The 26,766-nt window shown below is 35.1% G+C and overlaps 1 protein-coding gene across 3 annotated transcripts in view; it reads left to right on the forward strand.

The window, feature by feature from the left end:
* SNX29 (sorting nexin 29) overlaps positions 1-26,766 on the forward strand; it is a 102,843-nt gene that overhangs the window by 53,178 nt on the left and 22,899 nt on the right. For 2 of the 3 annotated variants that reach the window (XM_079320707.1, XM_079320705.1), the window contains exons 19-20: positions 756-896; positions 14,924-15,063. In XM_079320707.1, coding sequence (XP_079176833.1) covers positions 756-896; positions 14,924-15,063 — 281 coding nt within the window. Of the gene's footprint in view, positions 1-755; positions 897-14,923; positions 15,064-20,426; positions 23,318-26,766 lie in introns of those variants that run through there. The other variant, XM_079320706.1, reaches the window with a different exon arrangement.

The raw sequence follows: 26,766 nt of genomic DNA on the forward strand, positions 1-26,766 counted from the left end.
GCTGTTTCAGCATTCTTTTAAACTGTGTCATTCCCTAGGAGAGTGAAATCTCAGTTTTCTGTAAGTATATTTCACTTCTGCATGACATTTTCCTAGAGAAAGCGAATATTTAGCATGTAATTGGTAATAGGCTCATGAAATAATGAGCAGCAAACAAAAACAGAATCACAAAAACTACAGCTGTGTTAAATTATACTTAATGTCCTATACAAGCAGAAAGAATGAACTGTGTTTATTTTCCAAACAATAAAATTTCTAGTTTAGTTTTCAATGTAATTTTGTTAGGAAGTAAATTAAGTTTCATACTTCAGATAAAATTAGGTTTTGCAATTCTGATGCTGCAAAGCTAATTTACAAAGTTGAAAAACTGTGTTGAGGACATAGAAATCAATTTCATAGTGGTATTAAATGATTTTTCCTTTGGTCACTGGGTAGTAGAATATGCTGGAAACCATGGTAACGAGAAGTGCTGCCATGGTTGCCCCAGAGTCATGTTAAAATGAGCAAGCTGTGTTGATTAAAATAGGAGAAAGAGAGAGAAATAGGAGGAAAAGGGAGGAGGGAGAGAATGGGGTTAAATGACCTGTACAACAGCAAAAGCAAATGCAGTCAGACTTGGATCTGTGGCTGTGGGATCCTGGAGCTTGTGTTACTGCACATGAAGGTGCTGAGCCAGGGGGATTTAAAAAGAGTGAAGGACAAACATCAGCCCTGTTTGTCTTTATATTATTCCCTTCCCTGTCTGTGTTTTGCAGGTTTATATCAGGATAAAGGACGATGAGTGGAATGTCTACCGAAGGTATGCAGAGTTCAGAAGCTTGCATCATAAATTACAGAATAAGTACCAGCAAGTGAGGACTTTCAACTTCCCACCAAAAAAGGCCATTGGAAACAAGGTACTTGAAAGAACTCACAGTATCAGTAAAAGCTGGGGGAAAAACCTCTCTTATCTATACACAAAAAATGAGGTGACTCATAAATATTTTCACACTTGCTAGTACCTGCTATTTTTATAGGATTTCCCCCTGCCAGCTGGAGATTCACTGATGTAGGTAATGCATTGGTTTTTCCATTTACTGAGAAGTTTTATTGAATGAAATATTGATGATGTACACAAATGCACAAACCCTCAAAAGCTTTACTGGACAGCCCTATATGTAAAATGAAGTCTCTTCTCCATTTGTCTCAAAAAACAATGCCAACAATCAACACTGGTGAGTAATTCTTTAAATAGTGCTGTAAATTTCAAGAAGTATCAATCTGAATTCCTTAAATTTCCTGCACTCTTCACCAACACTTTTAAGTTCTTTAAACCAGCTTTTTAAAGACGTTTAGGTACTTAATCCCTGTAATCTGTGTCTTTGTGTCTCAGCCCTTCCATTTTAAAATGGGAATTTGTGGTTTCCTATCTATAAGGTTTTGAAATAAAACAGTAAATATTGTAGTATGTATGTAGTAAGTATGTAGTACCATGTAACTAAATCTTAGTCATCAAAACTTTAAACTGATCAAGAGTGTAAATGCACATTGCAATGTACCCTACAAGTCCAGTAAGGATTAAGGAGTAATTGAAGCAATTTTCCTTTGCAGCATAGGACTCATCTGGAAAATTTTATTTAGCTATCAGAAGTAAAATCTCCAATATATTGTGCCTATGACTAAAAACATCTTTACTGAACTGCTGGATTATTAAATTAGAGTTTTTAAGGTTAATCCATTTTCTTAGCTTTTACACAGGATTTTCTCTTTTTACTGTTTTTTGCCTTTTTATCACTGAGTTCTTATATTAAATATCTAAGAATCTCCAACCATAGTGGTCCACGTAGTCATCAAAAGACAGCTGACATAATAGTTGCAGAACTCAGATCTTCATGGCACTGTGTTTTGTTTAAGACCACAGAAACACATATATTATTAAAATGCCACAATCATCCTTCATCTGTGTTGGAAAATAATTTCTACTAATTTGTATGAAATAATATAAATTTTCAAAAATAAATAGAAGTTAGAAATTCCTTACTGGCATTCAGATGTCAGTGAATGTGGATTTTTAATGTTTAAAGATAGTAACTTTGACTTCCAATGATTTCCCAGGTATTTTGTAAAAAGAGTAGTTAAGTTTGGCACATGTGAAATGGCAATGATGCACCCAATCTGGGGTGGGTGGTGGTGATAAAAATATAGATGAAATTTATCAATAAAATCCATAGGTCTGTTTGCTTGGCATAAAGTCCAGTTAATGTAGTTCATTGCCTGCTGCTGAGGAAATGGAAGTACTTTAGGGAGCTTTTCTGCTTTTTTTCATTTGAGAAGATCATGCATTTTTCATTTAATTTTTAGTGGACAGTTTTGTCATGGAAACCAGGCATTTTCTTCTTTGTTATATAACGAATTCTCCTTTTTTGAAGTGATGGAGTATCAGCCACTTCAGTAAATTACAAAAGACGCCTTTTAAGCTTTTTTTTATACTCTTTCATCCTTAATTACTTTAAATACTAATTGAGTTACAACTTCAGTTGCACAATTGATGCATACAAAATTATCAGTGGAGCAACTCAGGAAAAAATTTGCATTGTTTATTCTTTTGGTGCTTTAGCTTTGAGCCAAAATTCTACCTTAATCTTGCATAAACCCACAACCACTATCAGATCTCAGAAAAAGGGTTTTTTCTTTACAGTAAGAAGTGAGTGCCATCCCTGGCTCTCCTGAAAGACTCCTGTGATGAGATGTGGGGCAGTGGTGTGGTTGTGACCTGGCAAGTCTCAGAGTGACACACCTCAGCTGAGCAAGGCTCAGTTTGTCACACTGCAGTTTATTTGCACAGCACATTGTGCATGAAGATTTTTGTTCTTTTAGAGGGGCTGTTTTCTGTGTGTATCACAGAATGTATTGCTCTTTGAAATTTGTACCATTTTTTGCTGTAGTCTGTGGAAAATAATAATTGTGCTGTGTGACTGAGATGGGTTAAAGGCCCTGAGATGGCCCTGCTTTCCACAGCCAGTTGAAGGTTTAAAAGGAAGGTTTCAAAATTTAGTATAAAATTAATTAATTCATGTGGGAATGTCTGTCTTGGAATTCTGCAGAACTTTCAGTTTAGGATGAGGATTAGTGCAGAATGTTACACATGGAAATATTTGGTAATCAACATTAGAAGATATATTGCCAATACTACTTTTTCAGTACTGCTTTTTAAATTTAGTGGCTACCAAAGCACATCTACCTTTAAATATGCAGTTGGATGCCAATGGATATTTTTTCTCTGTGGTATTACTTTTGCTGGTTTTAATAGAATTGGAGCTGTCTTGCCATTTCTAGATTAATCAATACAATCTTAAATCAGTCCTAAAGAATGTAAAGAAAGTTTCAGTAACAAAAGTATCTCTTACATTAATCAATGGTTTTCATATCCTTTGCAACTCCTCAGTGTTATTAAATGCCCAAATAACATGTTGGTAAAAAACAGTCCTCCCTGTGTAAATGGCTAAAAATGATAATTTTGAAGCTTTTGGAAAAGCATTGATGCTTTTATATCCTTCAGATCAGTAGCTGGATGAGTTTATTCACTGCATCCCTTCAATGCTCTCTGTACTGTGGGGCTAATGAAGGTGATGTGCTTATTGTAAATGACAGAGGCATCAAAGGTCTTGCTGTAATTGAAACCAGCACTGAAATTTGTGTTCAGTTACATGTCCCAAATTTAGGGAACCTCCAGGATCACAAGAGGACACCATATTCTGCAGGATGATCTGGAATCACTCCTGCAGACTGCCAAAATACTGTCCAGTGCTTTGCTATGCAAAGTACTGGGGCTCAGAGGAGGGAACTTAACTAGAAGAGAGTAATGCAGAATAAAATACAGAGAAGTATTAATTTTGATGCATATTTTTCACATTTACTGCAGTAGAAGTCAGGGAGATCATGTTCAAATGCAAAGTTGCATTGGGGACATGCAAAAAGAAAACAGAATTTCAGCTGAATGAGGATTTTAAAAAGTCATAAAATCAAATATTATTTTTATATATATTCATCAAGTAGCAGTGAAATTAGAAAATATTTAACAATTATAAGCCATTATTATTAATAATAATATACATTTTGATCATTATATTTGTAATGTATTTTTGCTTTTCATTTGTTTGCTGTCGGTTGGGACAATTTATCTTAAAAGTTCATGTTCATGGTATTCAACAAATTATGTATGTAAGATTAAAAACTGGCTTTAATGCTTGAGGAAACCTAAATTTAATATACAGAAAACCAATTAATTGAAAAATAACTGAAAAGAGGGAAGACTACTGCTTTGTACAAGTGACCTTTTTTTACAATTAAAAAGAAGAGTGTGGATTTGCCTTTCAGCTTGTTAACCTCATTTTCAGCATATTAGTTTAACATTGAAATTTAGTAAGTTAGAGCTAAAATAAAGCAGAGAAGAGAATAATTTGTTTTATAAGTGTTGCTTTGAATCAAGTTAGATATTTACTGAAGGAAAATAATAATTCTTTCAAGAGTCCATGTATTAATTTTCATGTATTTTCCATATTTTCTATGCTGTGTATCTTCTACTAATGATCTTTCAGTGCTGGTAACAAATAGTTGTCAAAGTCTTTATGAGTAATCCTGGCAAAAAATAAGAGTTCCGTCTTCAATTCATCCATGTTGTGTTTGAGTAAAACAAGAAATACATTTGTTCCCTTGTGTTGTGTGTATAAGGGAAATGTCTTTACTTAGCATATATTTTAATTATTTTTTAACCTGCAGATCAATTTCTTTAAAACCCACAAATTTCAATTACTGTATTGTTAACATTTGAACTCTTTGGGTTTTGTAATTTTAAAACATATTCCCCATGTGTTTGCCTGGCTTGTGATTTGCTCATGATGTGATTTTCTATGTAGCTGTATATACCAAGATTTTCTTGCATGAGATAGATTTTTTTTTTTTTTTTTTGCAAGCCTTCAGATACTTTGGATCTTTTGAATTCATCCATCCATTCTCACAGTTTGTGTTTGTGACTGCTGCCTTGCTGTCAGGAGTGCCCAGAACAGGCTGGGCTCCATGCACCTTTATACAGTCACAGCTCTTGATTGCATAAGGTTCCCTGTAGGTTTTTGCATACAAATATAATTATTTTTTTCACTTAAGATAACATTTAGCTTACATTTGGCTTCTGAATCTTTGCTGGTATTGTTGTCTCTCAAAATTATGATTAAATATTAATACATGAATATTTAGTGGACTGACTAGTCTAATTTTTAAAATATTGCAACATCCTTGAAATCCCAGTTGCTGCTTCTACGTTGGGCAGGTTATAGTAATTGAGTAGAGATCTAATTAAGAATCCTCTTGCAAGAGTGTTGTCCCAATAGAGGGCATATCAAAATAGAAATGGTTCTTTAGTTCCACTGGAGACCTGAATTCAGTGGTTGTCTAAGTGAGGAGAAATTGAATCAGGTAGCTTTGCACTGAGTGCTGACTTGACTGCATGATATCCTCTGCTTTCCTTTAAAACACTGGATACCCCATATGGAAAGAATACACAGCACTTTGCTGAGATCAGAAGAGTGACTTTGCTGTGACTTCTCAGTTGCTTTGGGGGAACAATACAGAACTCAAAAATAAGTTTCTGTCTCGGAAAAAATGTTGAGAGCAACATAATTTATCATTTTAAGCCATGCAACTGAAGCCTGTGAGCTGTATCTCCAGCCATAGCTTGTTTCATGATCCAAAGTTAGTTCAATAAAACAAATATTTTTACCTGTCTGTGACTAACCTAAATTGTAGATTAATTTAAATATGTCCCTATTTTAAAAAGTTCAATAATATTATGTGCATGTACTTAAAAATATTCTATTTATATATACACATATGCATGAGCATGCATATGACAACATCAGACAGCATTTGAGATATATATGAAGTTGACTTCTGGAATATATCTTGTGGTTCTGCAAGTTCTGCTCTCCAGTAGCTCTGGCTTTCTCCCATTTATGTCAGTGGAAACTTGCCTTTCCTCACAGTGTGCAGATGGATTCCTTTTCTTTTGTTCCCAACAGCAAAGCTGCCTTTAATCAGTGGTCTGTTTGCCTGTTGCTGAAGGTAGTGAAGAGTTTAAGAAAGGCTGCAGGATAACTAGTTTAGGGTTCAAAAGCAGAGAAGATAAAGATTTTATTGCAAGTAAAAGAAAACAATAGAGCTTGCTCTTGTGCTTATAAAGTTTATTGATTTTTAAAGAAGTTTGTCAAGTAAAGAGTTCTCTGGCTCTGTATGTGTATCTATATACATATAGATATGAAAAAATTTGAAGCCATTCAAATTAGAGTTTGAGTGTTAATATTCTTGCTGTTAAGAGTTTTACATGGTGTCCTTGCTGTGTAACGCCTGTCATGCACTGATTGCATTTTTGGCAAGATGAACCTGTCTATTCACAGAGAGTACCCCCTTGAAACTGCCTTTAGACCAGATGATGGAGGAACTAAAGTCCCTTTGCAAAGGGATGCAAGGAGAAGCAGCATGATAGGAACAAGGTTTTTTAAGGAACACACACACTCCTCCCACGTAAAATATGTATTTGAAAATGGGAAGTATAACAATTCCTGTTTAACTACATAGACAATAACAGAAGACATATGGAATGTTTGCAAGAGGATGGTGCAGGAGAAATCACAGGGGAGGAAGTAATTTTATTTTAGATTTGGGTGTTTTTCTGTCCAAATTCAGCAAAGCAATTCAGGGCAACCTAAAATTTAAGTGTGTCTTTGGCATGCATTAGAATCAGAAGTACCCCTATATGCACTTTTGTCCTCTGTGGGATTTAGGAGCTCATATCTTTCATCAAATTAGTATTTGTCCAAGTGAGACTGTCAAGGGGAACTGAGAAAAAAGCATAACTTGTGGTCAATACACTTGGGACAGGGGGCTAAATAATGTTTCTTGGTACTAACCTTTAATATCCAATGTCTTCGAGTAGAATTGTTAGAAAATTATGACTTCCTGATGTTTCAGAATTGGGATATATTTATTAAAAGAGAAAAGCTTTGAAAATATAAATCCTCAAGTTGTATATTAAAAATTTGAAGTTAAAGATTGCTTTAATTAATGCTATTTAGGTCGATTTTTGGATGATGTAATATAGAATCTTAAATTCTGTATTATTCTTGATTTTCAAAGTAAGTAGATTTTAATTTTTAACCCTCTTAGTGGACTTAACTAGTGTATTGAGTTATTTTCGTACAGACTTTTGCCTTGTGGGTTATAGAAAAAACTGTAGCTTATGTATATTTGACAAATATGCTTGTTCTATTCTGTGGGTAAAAGGAAAAGAAATTGATCCATTTGTATTGTGTTCAGACAAGGAAAGGAAATCAAATTAATCTCATATATAGCTGAATGTGATTATTCTAATATAACACAGTTTTTGTGTTCTAAGGCTACAAAAGAAGCTTTATCCTGTACATTCACTGTTTTACTTCATAGCTGAAAAGTTCAATTCTGTAAGAAGCTTTAAAATAGCCATTGGGAATAAATGGATACAATCTGGTTTTCAAATATGTGACTTAATTGTATTGTCATAAAAATAGAAATAAAAATAATGTGACTCCTGGCATAGTCATTAAGATTTCTAGTCACAGCTCACCTGTTTCCAGGCACTGTCACCTGCAGACTAAGAGGGAATGCAGAGTATTTCAGATTTTAAATCCAGATCCTCTGGGTTTTCTACTGCATAAGACTGCAGTTGATATTTTATGTATACAGCACTTAGAAAAGAGCATTCAGTTCTTCATTTCCATTTTTTTTGTCATATCAGTATCCAAGAGAAGAGAAATAAGTCAGCAGGAAATGGTTGGCTTTTATATAACAAATGCTTTATAGTAAATGCTTCCCATTGTGTGGTATGAAATCTCTGGGTTACCTGAAACTTGGCATGAAGGTTAAATCAAGCAGAGTGCAGAGCAGCATATTTCATTTTCAGGGCTTTAATTTAAAAGGTAAACAGTTCTCCAGCTCATGCTTCTCCATCTCCATCAGAATGTCTCACTGAATTAATCTGTTCATTTGGTGCTCAAGGGCACCATTTCAATGAAATAGTGAATTGAATAGTTTTCTTTTCAAGTTACAAAAATTTCCTGCTAATTGCTGCTGAAGTTTAGGAAGAAGGAATACAGACTATTTAGGGTCTACAAACCACAACTTTGCCTGTCAAGAGATGTTTTTATTCTTTCTGTCTTGTAATGCTATAATCAAGAGAAGCAATTTATTCTAACAAATTATTGAATATAGAGCCCATAGAAACAGTTCAGATGGTGTTGCTTTGCATCATGACATTATGGGCAAAAAAAGGAAAGTAATTTACATGCTGCTTGGACAACTGCTAGATAAAAATATGGCAGTTTTATAACAACTCATGCGTCATTTAGATATTCTAGTAGCCTCCTGGTATAAATTAAAAATATAAAAATATATTTTCTATATTTATTTCTTATTGTGATGGTGATGCTAAATTGCCAAGTTACTTGGATTAATAAACTTCCTTTCAGAGAAATCTTAACAGGGACACCTAATTACAAAAATAAAAGTAAGCCATTCTTCTTTTGAATTTGAAATTTTACCCACATTTTTCCCTTTCCTTACATATCAATGTGCTTCATTTCACCTGTCTTCTGCTTCCCAAAATATATTGTTTTGTAAATATTGGCAAATTTTAATCTTACTTGCTCTACAGCTTTTTGGGCAACTGCTAGTGCTAAAGATATTTAGTGTTAATTGTTTAATAAGAGAATGAAATATTGAATACTTCAGATCATGTGAAATGCTGGAAGCACTTCCTTCATGAAAAATCTGGTTTTCTTCATTGTATCATGTAAAATACCTTTGCATGAAGGCACAATAAATTATGGGCATTTAATATCCTCATTAATTCAATTTACATTTTAGAAAGCAGAATCATCCCATAAATATATCTGACTAAAATTTTTGTTAAAGAAGAATAGACTTTTACATGAAAGTAAAGTTTTTATTTCATTATTGATTTTTTTTAATGGAAAGAATCACCTAAGCTTACTGTATACATAAGCTTACACATTGTAAGCACTATGTATGTACCATGTTTCTAAAGGGTTTTGAGGTGGGTTATTTTGTTGTTATTTTAAATTTAGAGTCAGTCTTTATTGGTCTTCAGGGCATTTTCAACCAGATTAAAGAATGAAATTAAGAAAGAAAACTGCAGTGTTGGAGAGAAGCACTGAACTGAGACACATTTTAACTAATATTGTTGATAGTTATTACTGTAATATAGGCTAGTGAAAAAATGGATCTCAATTTCATGAACTGTTGTGTTGTAGTTTGCAGAATTTCCTGAATAAAATTATAGGGTAGACTGCTAATACTTTATCTGAAGAGAAAACAGAAATAGTGTTTTCCTATTCAATAGCTGAGCAAGAGATAAGCCCTAGGGGTCTTGCTGCAGTTTTTTATTGATGCTTTTTAATTAACAGTTGATTCCTGACCAGTTGACAAATTAACACAGGGTTGGCATATGTCTTTAAATAACAAAATATTTCGATGTCACTGGATTATATTAGCATAACATTACCGAGTTCTTTTTCTAACAGTGACATTAAGCACAACACTAAAAAGAGATCAGTTTCAGATTTATTCTCAAGCTTTCTTTTTTCTGTTGGCATATTTACTGATTAAAATGTTGCTTTGATTAAATTGGTGCTTGACTGAGGACATTGCAGGACTGTAGCTCTCCCTCAACACATCTGCTACTGGATGGGTTTGCAGCAATGCCTTTTTCAAACTACTTTATCTAAAAGCACTTTTTTGGTACCATTGAAATGAACCCAGAGCTGGAGATGGAAATTAATCAGCTATTTTAGTAGAGAAACAGAGTAATAATTACAATTATGTAGTAAATCTCTGTTTAGAGGAAAATAAATTTCTTTTCAAATCTAACGGTTCCTTGATTTCTTCTTTATATCTCATCCTCTTAAATTCCTGTTTGTTCCACTGAACAGTAAATGTACAAAAAAATCGCATACTGGGATGGGGAAAATGGCAATTTCATGTATTGTATATTCTTGTTATGTTGTATAATGCTGGACTGGTTCTGCCATACAGAAACTGGCTATACAAGTAAGATGGAAATTTTAAGCTTATGTATTTAAAATAATTTTGAGATGATTTTTGTATCATATGATGGCATCTGATATATTTAGGATTGGAAACTGTACCTTTCTAAAACTTTTATGATGCAATAGTTACTGAAGGACAGATATACTGAAGTTACATTTTACTGTGACCTGTGCAAAGGTGTCTGTTAGCCTGTAAAGTGAATATTTGCTATATAACTTGTAATTACAAACTGCTGAGAATGACTCAGCAGTTGAATATTTAATTAGCTCACATCTCAGCTTCTGATTTCCAGCTTCATTTTGAGGTTAGCATTTTGTGCCTCATAAATAGATAAAAACAGATATGATAATTTTGCTAAGACCCGTTGACCAAGATGGTGGAAAATATTAGGCTACATTAGAATAACTTGAATTTATTTCTGCATTTGCAGGTTCAACTTTGAATAGCATGATTGTCAGCTTAATTTAGGATGGGATGCATTGTGTGGTATCAGTGGCTGACTAAAGTCCTAAAGCTGTATTTTCTTTTATTTAATATTTCCTTTTATCTTAATTGAGTTGGACTGAGCCTTCAGCTGTTTTGTTTGGTTTTGTTTGGGTTATTTTTTACCCCAGTGCTACCAGCAGGAGATTGGTTAAATGCTAAGTAATGGTTAGAACCTCAGGAACAGTGATGTTGATTGCACCAGGCCCAGAATCTAAAAGTGTTTTATCTGTCCCTAAATTATGGCAGGTAACCATGGCAATCATAACATTTCCAAAAGCTCCTGGAAAATATTTGAAACATCTTAAGTGAGCTGTCCCATTAATAATGAAGAATACCAATGTTTCACCATCTGTTCCATACTAACACTGTGTATAAAAGACCAGCAGTTGTGTGAAACAATTTAAACTGCAAGTGGGAATGAACTTGGCTAGTAATGAAAAACTGCAAAACAACATGACATAAAATATGGTACATCAAGACTCTCTTCTTAGTTTTACACCTTAGCATCATCCTTCTAATATATGTTGAGAGTCTATAACTCTTCCATTATCTATTACAATTTTTAGAGATTTGTAATTTGCTACTAGCATTTTGGGCAGAAGAAATGTGGCAAATTATCAGTCAAAAATAATCTCATATAACATTTTGGGAGACATGAATTTCAAATTAAAATATTTTCCCAGATGTGTTTTGATGCTTCTGTAATCTGAAAGAGTTTTGCTTGTTGACTAAAATTTTGTGGTCTCTTAGTCAAAACTGTGTGTTCTTGAACTGTGGGCGAGTAAATCACTTTCACTGTAGTTCATGCAGAAACAGCAGCAGTTTTATTTTTTAGAAAATATGCCTTAAAAACTTCTGTGAAATCTTAAAAGTGGGTCTTTATTTAAGTACTGTTACTTTATCTATTTGTGTGTTTGTTTCCTTAAAAATGAAACTATGAAATCTAACCTTGAATCATGTGAAAATGCAAAGGTTTTTTGCAAAGCATATATATTTGTAATTTTAACAAAATTACTTTGTCCTCAGAATACATTCACATTGAGTGTACATAAATATGTATATTGAACCCTAGGGGAAGATCTTTACTGTTTTCTGTGTGAGTTCATATGCAAATTTAGGCTTGTATTGACTCATACAATCACTCATACAATCACTGAAGACATCTACTAAAAGTAGGGGGTGGGTGTCATTGATACAAACCCAAATCAAAAAAATTCCCTTGATTTTTTGCTTGTAAATAAAAGTAGGTGTTTATGAGTTGTAATGTAAAGTACTACCTAGATTTCTCCTCTGCATAATTGGGCCCAATGAAATGAAGGTTATAGGTGCCTTTTTATAATTTAGGACTGAAAAAATTGGCCAGGCTTTGAGCCAGTTGTGTTTTTCTGTTACCAATTGTTCTGTTTACGATATTGTGACAAAAACTCTTTATTACTGCAACAGCTTGGCAGTAACAACTCTGTGCTAAAATCATTGCTTTGAGTAGCCAACCTGCTGTTGCAAAATGCACGTTTAATGATAAAGTGCAGACCTGGAGCTGAATCATTTTGACCTTGGTTTACATTGCTTCTGGTGAGGACAACGAGCCTTAGTACATGCTACAGAATTTCATGGTAGATTGCTTGGTGTTTGTTTTACAGATCAAATTCATGTCAGAGTAAAATAACATTTTTAACTGTTTTCAGGCTGGGTTTTTATTTCTGAGATGTTCTGCCTTCTTCTTGGACAAATGGCAAAAAAATAGCCCCATTATAAGCACTAATTTGATCATCTGTAAACAGCAAAAAGTGCATTCCCTAATGTTCTGGCAGTCTTAATTAGAAAAGTCCTTTGTGCCATTATTTTCTGTAGTCAAGAGGATTCTTTAGAGTAACATAAGGGATAGAAAGTACCTACAGCCAGCATTTGGCTCCTGTATCTAGTAGAGATGTCCTTCCTGTGAAAGATGTTTTTAGTTAAATAGTTAAATACTATTAAGTTAAATACATTTGCAGTACAAAAGTCATTTTAAATGAATGCAGCTTCTGCTTAAGAGAAAACTTAAACATAATTAAATTATTTCACTGAAAATACTGTTGTCGAAGATTAGTGACCAGAAAAACTTCAAAATTGAAAAAGTTGCTGAATGTGGTATTTAAAAATGGAATCAGAGAGGAAAGAGGGGAACACAAGGCTGTTCCTTGAGCCTCACCAAAGAATCCAGTGGGAACACGAATCTTAGTGAAAAGAAAAAAAAATAATAACATAGGTGTCAATTGCTTAATTAGCATCCAACAACACGTTTGTTTATTTATTATTATAGTTCCATTTTATAGTAATATTATGTGTAATCATAAAATAAAATGTTTGCTTTAGTGTTCCCAATAGCTTGTACAGGCTTCAGGTCCACACCTTTCTCCTCCTGAAGCAGTGCAGGGAGCGAGCTCTGCTCTGCTCTGCTCTGCTCTGTCCCAGCAGCAGCTGCTGTCAGGTGTGGGAACTGAGCAGGTGACCCTGCAGAGGGGTTTGGGGGGAGTTCCAACCCTGCAGCTTTGATAGTTTAACAAAGGATGGGTTTCAAATCACTTGCAACACAACTGGTGTATGGAGTGTTAGATAAAAATGCAATAGAAAAGTGTATAATATTGTAGGGTTTTTTAATTGTCATTTAGATCTTGATTGAATTTTTTAATGTGAATAGTGAATACATTAATTAATTTTTGCATTACATTACTATATTGAATAAAATGTATTAATGTAGAACTGGAATGTTGAAACAGGACTGGACATGTATGTAAGTTCATGTGTAGAAAACAAACAAAAAAAATCTGTATATATTTTGGAATTTCATTAATTTAATAAAACAACATAAGCACTGCTTAAGTTTTTTAAAGTCTGTAAGTGTGGATGCCTTCAGTGATTTCTTACATCTTACTCTATTTTGTCCCCACAATTATATTTGATTTGTTATTCCTAAAAATATTCCTGTTCCTGGTAACTTCTAATGAGACAGAACAGAACAAAATGTCAGTGAAGGTTCTAGGAATGCTACAGCAAATTCCTCCTGAACTCGAAGGAGCATCCCTGCTTTGATGGTGTTGTACTGTTCTATCTAGGAAAGGAATAACCTTCAGATTTGCATCCCATGCATAGCAGCATGGGCTGAACCTTTTCCATACAATGAATTTATTCAGTGTTGTCAAATGTATTTATGGTGTTTTGTTGGTGGGTTGGATTTTTTTTTTTCCCCAAGAAACAAGAATTAATTTCAATTCCTTTTCTTAAAGACATAAATGATACAGACTGGATAGATGTATCTTTTATATAGTGGTTGTTTTTGAGAGCTGTAGTTGTCTAATAATAGGTTTGGCTTAGTGCCTAAAGAACATACTGTGACATTTAAACCAGGTGAGCAGTGCCAGCACTCCTGAGACAGAACACTCTGGCTGGAGCATAAAGCATCCAGCACCTGATGCCACTGTAAACCTGTTAGAGCTCCCTGTTCCTGAGAAATGGGTCACCTTTAGATTATAGTCCACTGTAATCATGATCCCTCACAAGGAAAAGGTTTAAACTACATGTAAGTTATGGGATGCATGGCATCTTGCTAGTTGTGGTAAACTATGAACTTCTAAGTCCATCAGAAGGATGTGGAGTTTATAGAACTATTCTATTTATTTGGATCAATGTAGTATAAAATGCTGGATCTAAAATGCTGCAGAAACTTCAGTAAAAATTTTTAATAAGAGTTGTGATACAATATTTTAAAAAATCTACTACATGAAGACATCATCACAAAATAATAATAACATAAAAAATGCTGGACAAGCACTTATGCATTATGGAATTTGTGTACCCAACATCTGAAAAGTATGGGCAGTCACTCAGGAGAGTGACACTAAAGTGTCACTGGAGAGACACTGTGGGAGTAAGTCAGCATTTCCTCCTGCAAAGACTGGTAATTCTGGATCTTTTTGTGCAACAAAAAAATGCATGAATTGTTATGCCACAGCCTCTGTGCTGCTGTTCTCTTCTGCCTAAGATTGCAGTGGTTTATGGTCCAGAGAAGACAGATTCTGCCAGGGAGAGGATCTGACATCCTGTCAGTGGATGTTTTTGTGAAACAGGTTTTATTAGGATTCATGATTTTCCTTTATCTCTAAGGGTCAAGGGTTTTTTGCATATTGCCAACATATTTATATAGCCATAATAACAGACATCATCAAAAGATCGATTTTTATGCTTACTAGGACTGTTTAGTTATATTATGAAGTTGAGATACATGTTCTTTGTGCCATTTATATTTTTTCCTCTCTATTTTTAGGATGCAAAGTTTGTAGAAGAGCGACGCAAGCAGCTACAAAATTACCTAAGGAATGTAATGAACAAAATTATTCAAACAGTGCCAGAATTCACAGCCAATCCCAAAAAAGAGACACTTATTCAGCTGATGCCCTTTTTTCTGTAAGTATCTGTCAAGTACTCAAGAAAATATTAAGGTTTTTTCATCACAGATTAATTTAAAAAATAATGCCAGCATCTCCAATATCTTTAAAACAGTGCTTTTTTTTTTTTTTTTTTTTTTAATGGCAGGCTTCTGTTTAGATTGCAGCTGCTTTTGTTATATTTAAAGGACTATATTATATGTAGAGTATTTTTTTGTTTATTTAAAAGGTGATTTTGAATGAAAATCACAGTGTAAAGCTTTCAGAAATATTTAAGTGACTTTTAAATCTGCATCCATACATGCTCTTCAAACATTAGATATTTTCAATTTCTTTTATTTGGCCTTATTTAGTTTTGTGTTGTTTTTGCTTATGTGGGGTTTGTATTATTTTTTTAATCTTTGTTTTGAGGGATGAGGGTAGAGCACTATTAGGGTCCTTATTAACCAAATACAAAAATCAAGCTGTTGAACTCTTTTTAGCTGAATTTGCACTCTGCTGATGCATGTTTTGATTTTATTATATTTAAGTTGAATGTATCCAGAAATAATTTAACAATTGTCTGTTAAGCATCTCAAACTCTTTGATATACATAAGGGGTACAATCTGGTAAAGCTGTCCCTTTTCCCTTTAAATTTCTTTATATATTTGTAAATATTTTAAATTATTTAAGAAATAATGCTAATGCAAATTTGTTTTTGAAAGTCATATTCTTTCACTAGTAATTATTCAGCATAATGTTTTTTCAGTATTACACCTGTACAAATTATGTATAGATTGAACACTTACTTACAGTAAGTTCTCATGTGGAATTTGCTGTCCATGAGCCTCTGCACAGGGATTGTGCATCCATGGCTGTGAATCCATGGATGAATTCATTTGCAGCTTGAAGACCAATTTCAAATGGATATGTTTCATCATAGCATACATATTTAGTTGTGTTATTGCCTGGTCTTTTGCAGAGTGTGTCAGATTTTCAAGTTGAGATTGCATTTCAAGAAAACTCTATTTATTAGAAAATGTAATAGATATGTAATAGATGAGTGGAAGAATGCCAAGATGCATTTCGTGGCATTCATGAGTTTCCAATTTTTCTGTGGATTTGAAATCAATTTGATGAGACATCTTGCTGATGGTGTTATAAATGGTGAATGTTTGTGGGGAAAACTTCTTAGGAAACTTGCCCTTTGCTTCCTAAGAAGTTATTGTCTAGAATTTGACTGAGGGCTGTAAAGATGGGAATGATTTAAAGTTGAGGGTCATGTATAGTTTTTTGTTCAGTCATTTTAAAAAAGTAATCCTTTACATTGTACATAATTTTTTTTTTTAGAGAAGGGGGGGAAATAGAGAAGACATTTGCAATTGTAAAATGTAACTGCATATGCAATTATACTCCCTTTCCTGTGTTTTTTTTTAATCTTAATATGCTGTTGTTACAGAAGTAATTTATTACACTATCTTTTGTTCTGAGAAATGCTGTTTCAAGAACAGTATATTTATAATCTCTTGACCGCTTATGTCTAAAGCAAGAAGGGAAAAAAACTGTCCTCTTATTCCTCAGCCCTAAATAATTGCTTTCTGATACTTAGTCTTATCTCTTTCCTAAGTGTGTAAATAGAATTTAGATCTCATGTTTCTGTTTATTAAAGAAGTGCCAGGTATGGGGGCCTGCACAGGACAAGATTAAAATCACAATCCATGTAATGTGTTCTACCACTGCTGCACAAAGCTGAAAACATTATTTAGCTGCTATAAAACCCTCCAACTCTATTTCTTCTGATAAATGTAATGTAGGGAGAGATTCAATTAATTTCACAGAAAGAGCAAAGTTTTATTGAGAAAGCAGCACATTTAAGTTTCAATATTCGAGGGGTGCAATTTAGTTAGTGAAGCATTGTGGAACAAAACAATGCAGTTCTTGCTAAGGAGAAAGAAGGAAATTGGCCAATACCATTTATCACCCATTCCTAGATACCCCTGTGATGCACTGCACTGGTGCTAACCCTGGTGTGGGTGGGCCCCACATGGCAAAAAAACTGTTTATTTCTAGAGTTTTTTTTTTAATTTAGCAATTTCATAATTCTTAACACATTGCATGAGGCAATGGACTGGAATGTTCTGTGATGTCTGGACATTATGGCAGAGATGATGTTCCTACATGTATCTGTGAATTGTTTCCTGAGAACTTTTTGTTATATAACAAATGTATCAGCATTCCCTCTTGGCTAGAGGAATAGTTATCTCTGGGAATACTAGTGGGATTCTGGAAAAATTCAGCTGTTGAGCAAAATAACTAGATTCCTCATCTACAGCAGCAGACAAAATAGCTTTTAACTACTGAGCATTTTACTACTGAGATATCAAACACTTCTGCAGCTACAGCAGCAGAGTCAAATTAATAAAAATAACTTTTCTAGAATGTGCTCCTTCTATCAGTGTCTGAATGTGCCATCATGTCTAGGCTATCATTTGAACTCTTTATGCCCCTTATTATCTGAGAGTCATGACCTGGCACTGCTGAGAGTTTAAAAAAGTAACTGAAAGAAAATGCATTTCAGTTCCACTTCAGATTGCCAACTTCTCCTGTATTATCCTTCTGTAATGGATTTTGAGCTTCATCAACAGAAGACCTTAAATATCTTAGAGTCTGTGAATTGTTTATTACATTAATAATTTGTAACCTTTGTACTGTACCTGCAATTCTTCTGTTCTGTTAGATTTAATAATATTTTACTGTAAAACACTGTAAATACAAGAATTCAGATATATGTAATTTTTCCTCTGTAGCACAAACATATGTGATACCTCAGTCTGGGAAAAAAATTACAGTCTTGATATGCATAAACAATCTCCAGAGCATTAGATCTGTCTGTTAGGAGGCAACAAAATATAAAATTTATAAAAATTATCTGGTCTTAAAGAGTTTCCCCTCATTGCAAACTTACATGGCTAGACTTCAGTAGGCAAATGAAAAATCCCATAAAGGCTATGTCTGATTAGGCATCCTAGAGATAGAAATTACAGGGTCAGTTTTAATTAATCACTTTTAAAACCTGATTGCAGTCCTAGAATATGATTATGATGAACAGAACATAAGATTAATAGCTCTAAGACTGAATCCACTGTTAATTTAATGCCAGAATGAATATTGCCTAAAATTTTTATTGTGAGTTTGTTCCTTTGGGAATTCCTCCCTTTCAAGTGTTCCATACAATCATGCACAGATCTGACAAGGAAAAACTTTTAAATTGGTCTGATGGAATAGTCTGGCACTCTTACAGAGGAAGGAATTGCTTTTATTTTGAAACTCAGATAACAGTTTGCAGTACAATAATGTGAATGAGTTTGCTACATTTCTTCCATTATGGTATCAAAAGCTCGTGGTGACTTGTGGAAGTGCATCTTGTTATGAATCCTTGTGCTGTGAACTGTCATTAATGTATTTTCTTGTTTGTCAGTCTCTACCACTTGTAATCTCAGTTTTGATACTACATTATCTCAGTTACAGGACTGGTTTCCTTTATAGTCTACTTTCATGTCTTAATGTAAAAAATAGATTCTGACTCTGCTAATTTGTCTGTTTACATGCTGAATAAAAAATTTTTGCAGTAATAAAATTGGCATCACAAGATAAATTTTCCAGTCCATGTGGAGCAGAAACTAAATCAAGGATTGGCACTGCTGAATTAGATTGCTACATCTGCTAGCTGGTGAAGGCCTTTCTGCTAAAATGAACATTTATTTGCACTTATGATTGGGTCATTATAGATAAACAAAGCTGGTTATAAAAGGTACAGTTGTGTTTTAATCACATTTTTATTAATTGTAAAAAAATTATCACTCACACTTAGCTCTTTGTAAATATATGTAAAACCAGGAGCAATCTTTGGCAACAAGAATCACAATTCTTTGGACCATATAATTGAGTCTTTCAATACAAATCATCATGTAGACTGCATGATTTCAAGTATGTAAGAAGCTAAAAGCTGTAAAAAGTTGGGAAAAGGGGTTTTAAAGTGCTGTGATGGTCCAGTTTTCTGTCTCTGTGGTTTCTGTATCAATTGTCATTTTTTAAAAAGAGCTTTTCTTTCCATCATCCTCATAATGGGCACAAACTGAAATGCAGGAAAAATAATAAAGCCCCCTTTATTTTCCACTGTGAAGGAGATGGAATCCTCTAGCAGTTTGCCCAGAGGTTGCTGACACTCCATGCTTGGATTTGACAGGACACAGCCCTGGGCAGCCTTGTGGGGATTGGCTCAGTGATCTCCATGGATGCCTTCCAATCTCCAGTCATCTGTAAAATTAAAATATAACCTTAACTCAAGTTGTGTTTTGCACCCACCCTGCATAAAGAAGCTGCTCACACAATGTTTGTTACCTGTGAGCAAAACAAAGTCTGAACCTGGGAAGCTCCTACATCATAGACTCCCCTTGGTAGCTATGCAAAGCTATTCAATAGCAATAGTGCCACTTTGCTGGTTCTTTTGCATTGGCAGTGCAAATATTTAAAATACATGCAAGAATGGAATAAACAGAATTTGGTGAATATTTTCACAGGTTGCTGTGCTAAGTACTTTTTTATCTCATATTGTAGGCCACAGGTACATGCTACACTGGTTTCTAAATAGCAATTTTTATGTTCTGCTGAGCTGTAAAGCTGGACATTTATTCCCTTGTGGAAGCTGTTCAAATAGATGCTTTAACAAAAGCAGGGAATCTGCTCAGTAAATCATCAGCAGGTTCTGTTGTCTGAGGGATGTGTTTGAACACCAAAGGAGTCATCAGTTTTTAATGATGATTAGAGGATTGTAATTTTCAAAAAATATGTTGTCTTCATTTCCCCTGGGTGACATTACTGGCAGCATATTTTATAGCAGAAGTTGTGTTCTTATGTGTTTTGTGTCAGTTGTCTTTGAGTCACCAAGTTAAATTGTAGTAAAAAAAAAAAAATCACTATTTCTACCTCTTTGTTATTTTGTAAAATGCTTCCACCCTCTTAGAAGGTAAATTTATGAGAAATATGATAGAGAGAGACTTGTAGGCAAATTTCAGTGCCAATAAATCAGCAACTCAAAAAAGAACGTCATCCTGGGAATACTCCTCTCAGATTTATTTAGCATTAAACAGTGTTTAAAGCCAAGTATCTGTTTTTGGTCTTGCAGACAACAAAGTTAAAATATTCTGGAAGAATAGATGTTTGTTCTGAAGGAATTGAAGGATTTTGGTTTGGTTTGGATTTGGCAGTTTTCTCATCTCTATTTCAGTTGCTGTCTGGGTTTGTAAAGCAGGATGTAACCAAAACTATATATTCTATCACCATCTGTTGAAACCAGGTGGGGCAGTGTTCATTATCTTTTCCACAACCCATCCTTCCTCCAGGGAAGTATCTTCTGTTAATGGGCCATTGAGCCCGACTGTGTGACTGATAAAATTACATCATCCCATTGGGAGATGCTCCAGCCAGGAGGAGGAGACAACCATTTCCTACCTAGATAAAAACTGAGATTTGGAACATCAGAGCAGCCTTTTCCCATGGGATTCCAGAGGAAAACAAGACCCTTCTGCATCATCACTGGACATTTTGAGGAAAACTGCACCTTCTACAGGAGCACTGCTTCAGCTGAACCACGTCTGTCACTGCAGGAGGATGCAGCCACCATTTAATGGGACTGCTTCCAACACCCTGACTAATGGGGTAACAATTGTTACTGATTACTGACTGTTTTACCCCAATAGAGAGTAAGTACAACCAAAATGCAATCAGAACAGGCTTTTTTCCACTTTCTCAGGCCCCATGTTGGGTGCCAATAAATAATTGTCCTGGTTTAGGGCAAAAATATTTCCTCTGAAGTGGAAAAAAACTCTATTTAACAGACAAGCACTTCCCAGCAGAAAATGAAACAATACCAAGCAGCAAAATCTCTTGCTGCTCTGAAGAGATGACAAATTCAGAAGAGTCCCTTCCATGGGTCACAGCCCAGCTCACTCAGGCTGTTCTCAGTCCCTCCATGGGTCACAGCTCACTCAGGCTGTTCTCAGTCCCTCCATGGGTCACAGCCCAGCTCACTCAGGCTGTTCTCAGTCCCTCTGTGGGTCACAGCCCAGCTCACTCAGGCTGTTCTCAGTCCCTCCATGGGTCACAGCCCAGCTCACTCAGGCTGTTCTCAGTCCCTCTGTGGGTCACAGCCCAGCTCACTCAGGCTGTTCTCAGTCCCTCCATGGGTCACAGCTCACTCAGGCTGTTCTCAGTCCCTCCATGGGTCACAGCCCAGCTCACTCAGGCTGTTCTCAGTCCCTCCATGGGTCACAGCCCAGCTCACTCAGGCTGTTCTCAGTCACTCTGGCCTGGTGGGCCACAGGTGTGTGCTCCCAGTGCTCCCCCTGAGTTTTCAGTCTAGAGCAAGTTCAAGCAGTTCCAAGAAAAAGGGAAAAGAGCAGTCTAGGGGAACTCCTTTGCCTCAGCTAGCCAGAAAAAAAACCAACCAAAAAGCCAAAAGAGCTCTCTCTGTCCCACTGTCCACTGCAGACAGCCCAGTCTGTGTGAAGAATGTGGGGGAGCAAGTGCTGTCTCTGATAACAACTCTGCACTTTTTCTCTCCCCTTTTCACTCCTGAGACTGGTCTTAAAGTTGCAGAACTCAATATTCAACACCAACAGAACAGAACAGATGATTTGGGAATACAAGCATCATAAAATCACCCCAAGACACCAACTGGGCACTGCATGGCTTCAGTGCCTGCTTACCACATCCCAGATGTGTTGTGTAGCAGGAACAAGCTCTCTGATAGAATATAGTAAGCACTCTGGAATAAAATTTACATGAACAAACTGGAAATAGCATTTGCTTAAATATGGGACTTTTAATTAGTAAAGCACCTTCTAACGCCTGAAACATGCTAATGAAACTAATTTATTGCTATGTTAATTGATTGATAGAATGTAGAGACATTACACAATATTTATCTTTCCACTGAACTCTGTTGCCAAGCATTGATGATTGTTGAAGTAAAAATATCTTAGATATTTTAAGTTTGATTATCACGTTCAGATAATGCAGGAAGTTTCAGTGCAAAAATGTGATATTCTTCTGTGGAATTTTTGTTGATGGTAGAATTAAAATACTTGAATTTGAGTGAATTGTTTTTAACAAACATAGAGTTGTCTCACTGTTATTCTTGGGTTCTGCATTCCTCACTTTGTAACTGACAGTTTTGGTTTCAGTCTTTTATAACCTATGATGCTTGACATCAGACTTAAAAAAAGCATCATGCTTGTTTTGATCTAAGTGAAGAAGTAGGGCAAAAATTGTTTGGTCAAAGTAGATGAAAATCAAACTTTTATCTCTTTTTTTCCTGCCAGAATTGTCTGTTACATTGTGTTTTGTGGTTTTGCACATATTGACATTGAAGATGTATTTTACATGGCATTCTTCAAATATCTTAATTTTTTCCTTTCCCTGCTCTGGCTAGTTGGGAGGGTTTATGAATGTTAGAGGGAAAAGAGGAAAGAAAAAAATACATCAGCAGGAAAGGAAACAGTGATAAAGTGGGCAAGAAAATGCAGAAAGAAAGAGACATGGGATGCTTGATGTGAAAAGCAAGAGGGGTTGGATATAGTAAGGAGTTGTGGATAAACACTTTAGGCTTACTAGAACCATTTGGCTTTATACAGCTGATTCTATCCAAACATATGAAGATGATATGATTGTAGGTTTTCATTTTACAGTAGATATATCTGGGCTTTGACAGTGATTTGTGAAATAACTAAAGCTTTGTATTGGACATGAAAAACTGTCACACATTCCCATTGATTATTTGAGTCAGTCAGGGAGCTTTTATTGCAGTTCTGCTGCTCCTTTGCACAGGGTAAAGAGCTGTCCTGCATCCTCTGATTTCGTTCAGAGCAAAGGTTTGCAAAATTATTTCTTACCAGTGGTTTGTCTTTTTAAGTGGTTGGAATAGGTTCTAAAATCTCTGACCTGAGCTAGGGAAGTGTGCTTATCACAGTAATACCATTAGTAGCAGTCACAGTCTTCAGACAGTTGCTGTATATAGAAATATATTCCAAATATCCATCAGCACTTAAGATATTTGCTGATTTCAACTTGGTTCTGCTTTACAGAAGTTACCAGTCAAATAACTGCTCACTGGAGTTTAAATGACATTTTTTAATCTGGAAGAATGTTTTGCATAGTCCCTAATGATTTACATGGGGCATATAAAATAACCAAGATATGCCTTTTGTATAATGTAATGTAATGTAATCCTTTACATGTCAGATAAAAATTAAACAAAGTTCAAATTTTGAGTCAGAATATATGTTTTGATATCTTTAAAATTATTTTTGTACTTGCTGATTTTATTGTTAATTGTTAAAGTAAAAAGGACTAGGAAATCTGTTTGGTTTTCTTAGTTCTTTATTTCTCTCAGTTGCATTAGTATAGATTGTTTTTTTTTTCAAAAGTTAGTCTTATTAAATTTGCTAGCAGTGCCCAATTAAAATAAGTTTTATTCAGGTGAAAGAATCTGTTTATATCTTTTAACTACAGTTTTCTTCCTTTTGTCCCCAGTTTCGTGCTGTCACTTGCATTTTCTCAGTCTTGCAGTTTTAAGACACCACTGAGTCTGAAGTGTTTGAGTATTCAGAAGTACAATTGAAAGGACTTTGTCCTCCAGAGGTGGATAATAGTGCAGGTATTACAGAAACACATCCCTCTAATATCACCCTAATGAAACAACTCAGTGTTGCAGTGTTCCAGGACTGAGACACCTCAAAGAAAAGTGTTTGTTGTTTTTGTCTTGGTGTGATGCTCAGTAAAGCTGGGGTGCCTTTCAGCAGCTCCATAGTGCTGAAGGGTTTTATGTATTGTATTTATTGCTCCACTATTGAGCCTTACCATTAAAAAAAAGAATCAACTTTACTTTGAAATAGTGTGACTTATACCAATTACCATCTCAATAAAGACAGTGAGACTTGCTTTGCTGAGTTAATTGCTTTGAATTGTTCAACAGGCCTCATAAATAGGTGTTTATGAGCATATTTCCATCAATTAGATTTTTATCATGCTTCTTTATATTCAGAGTGACCTTTACAGTGCTTATGAGAAGAATAATTGAGTGCATACTGTAGAAGGATGGAATACTCCAGTCACCATTGGAAACATTTGAGGGCTTGAGATTTTTACAGTCGCCTTACCATAAACTCTTGTTTAATGCTGCCTGAGAAAATAAGAATTATGTTTAAAATTACTGAAAAAGTGACGGAGAGGCTATGCTATGATATTTATTTTGCTTGTGTAAAAATGAACAGGAAATGCTCTCCATTGCATTGGTTGAAAAAATGGGTCAAAAATAGAAAGCAAGTAGATTGACAATTACAGTTATAAAGCACTTTGTGTGTTGCTTACTGGTTTATATTGGTTTCCTTTATAATCACACAATTTGTCAAGCTCTGGAACAAATAGAGATGATGTTGAAAACAGCCTTGGTCAATGTAAGAGCAAACTTCAGTTCTGTAAAAAAGGAGCTTTTAACTGTGCTGTGCATTTTGTGATGTTCGATTCCCATCTGTCTTTTGCAAGGGACTGGCTGGATCAGAATGTTTGTGAAGGTTTGGGTTTGGGTTTATTTTATTTGGCCCCATGAATTCTATCATCACTTTCTATCCTTTTTTTTTTCTCTGAGTTAACAAAAGGCTTTGTAATGAAAGATCATTCCAAGGGATGAGTTGTGATTCTCAGCAGCACATTCTTCTTCCTTGGTCCTTTGCTGCTTGCCAACAAACTCAGCAAGTCCTTAGCCAAAGACAGGGTTTCTAAACTCTGGAGTTTGTGTCTCTAACACACTGAACTTGTAGCAGTGCAAGAAGAGGTTAAGATTTTTCTGAGAAAAGAACACAGAGCCAGTTAAAGTTTTGTGTCATTACAGCAGTGATCCTGTTTCCTTGGTTACAAGTCACATGCACTCCCTTGTTAAAAAGTGAATTCTTTATATATTTAGGCATTTCTGTACTGAGCAGGTGTTTCTGAAATTGGTAGCAAAAAAATGGGCTCTAGAGCCAGGAGAAAAGTTTTGATTTGGAGGTTGGGCACACCATTCCTGTCAGCATATTTACTGCACACTCATGTCTGGCAGGGAGTTGCCAAGGTGGATTTGATTAGCTAAATCAGAAACTGTTTCTAATTTAGAACACACAGAAAAGTCCTGCTTCTGTTTTGTCCATACCTAACTCATAAACAATGGATCCAATATTTTTTAAAGCTCCTTATGCCATTTTTAGAACTGGAACAAATTTTTGCATACGGACTATGAAAAGTAGAATGCTAGAAATGCTAATATAGTGAAGTGTGCAGGACTTCAAAGTTCTGTCCTCATTCTTGATAGCATGAAAGCACTTTACTGTGGGATAACATATGGAGCAATCAGTTTACTTTTTTTTTTTTTTGCTTTCAGCTATGTTGACAGCCATCTTGAGACTCTTCTTTGTAGTGTTGTGTGGTTGTCCTAAGTGAGTAAAAGAATGAAGATGTTCTTGTCAGACGAGCCATGTGACAGCTGTACCTGACATTCAAATGTAGAGTTGCTGTACTTGTGCTTTCTACCAAGATTCTTGTTTTATTCCTTTCTGATTATCAGCACTGGTTAATATATTAAATTAATGACATGCAGGAATAGAATTTAACCCAAGAAGATGTCATTATCATAACGTGTTAAAGTGCACAGCTCAGTGTCAAGATGTTAGTTGAAATTAAACAGCAGTGCATAAGACCAGAAAAGTCCAGATTTCAACAGTCTGCAGTTGTTCATCAGAGTCATTCTTTTAACTGGACTGACTTAATCAGTAGGAGCTTTTGAGTGAGGTTTTCAGCCTGGAGTAGTGTACTGAAAATACTCTAATTTTTCACAAAATGTATTTGGGAAAGTAGAGCAACAAAATAAACATTTGTCAAATACTCTGTAGGATTTGCTCACTGAGCTTGGGCAGTGTCACACTGTGATTGAGGTCTGGGTGGCTGAAAACCAGAGTGAGTCAACAGGGACTTGAGGCCTATATTGTAATAAAGGAAATGTGAAATGAGGGCAAACTGTAACATGAACAGGTGAATTGATTTGAAAGAGATAACTTGATGTTGTTCATGCAGGAGGGAATTGATTTCCATGGGGAGCTGTGGGAATGATGATTTCTGGACAGCAGAGGTTTGACTCACCAATGTAGAATCAACTTAGCACAGAAGTTTGTGGAGAGGAGAATTGGGCATGAACAGGAGCAAACAATAGCTGGGTTTTAGTGGGTAACAGTGTTGTGGCTGTCAGTGTGAATTATTATAGAAAGAAAACTGGAGAAGGTAGGGAATACAAGAATAAATGAGCTGAATGAGAGTAGAGGAGGCTGTAAAATGTAATAGGAGGAAGATAGTGAATGAGACAGTTTGGATTGATTGAAGAGAATATACGTTAAAATGAAATGAAGAAGGGAATATGGTGGAAAAGAATGTAAAAAAAGAGAGCACTTACACAGGATTTATTTTCCTTTGCTGCATATTATGTAGACATAGAAGAAGCCATTTCATTAGAAGGGTGTTGGGATTTTCTTTCTTTTTTTGAAATGGCAATAGTAGCTGCATTTGCAACCAAAGGTGTTTACAGGGTTTTTATTTAAACACTATGTGGAAAGTATTTTATCTTCTGAAAACAGACCTTGAAAAAAATATATATGGGTG

Source organism: Erithacus rubecula, assembly GCF_903797595.1.
Source record: "Erithacus rubecula genome assembly, chromosome: 17".
NCBI lineage: Eukaryota > Metazoa > Chordata > Aves > Passeriformes > Muscicapidae > Erithacus > Erithacus rubecula.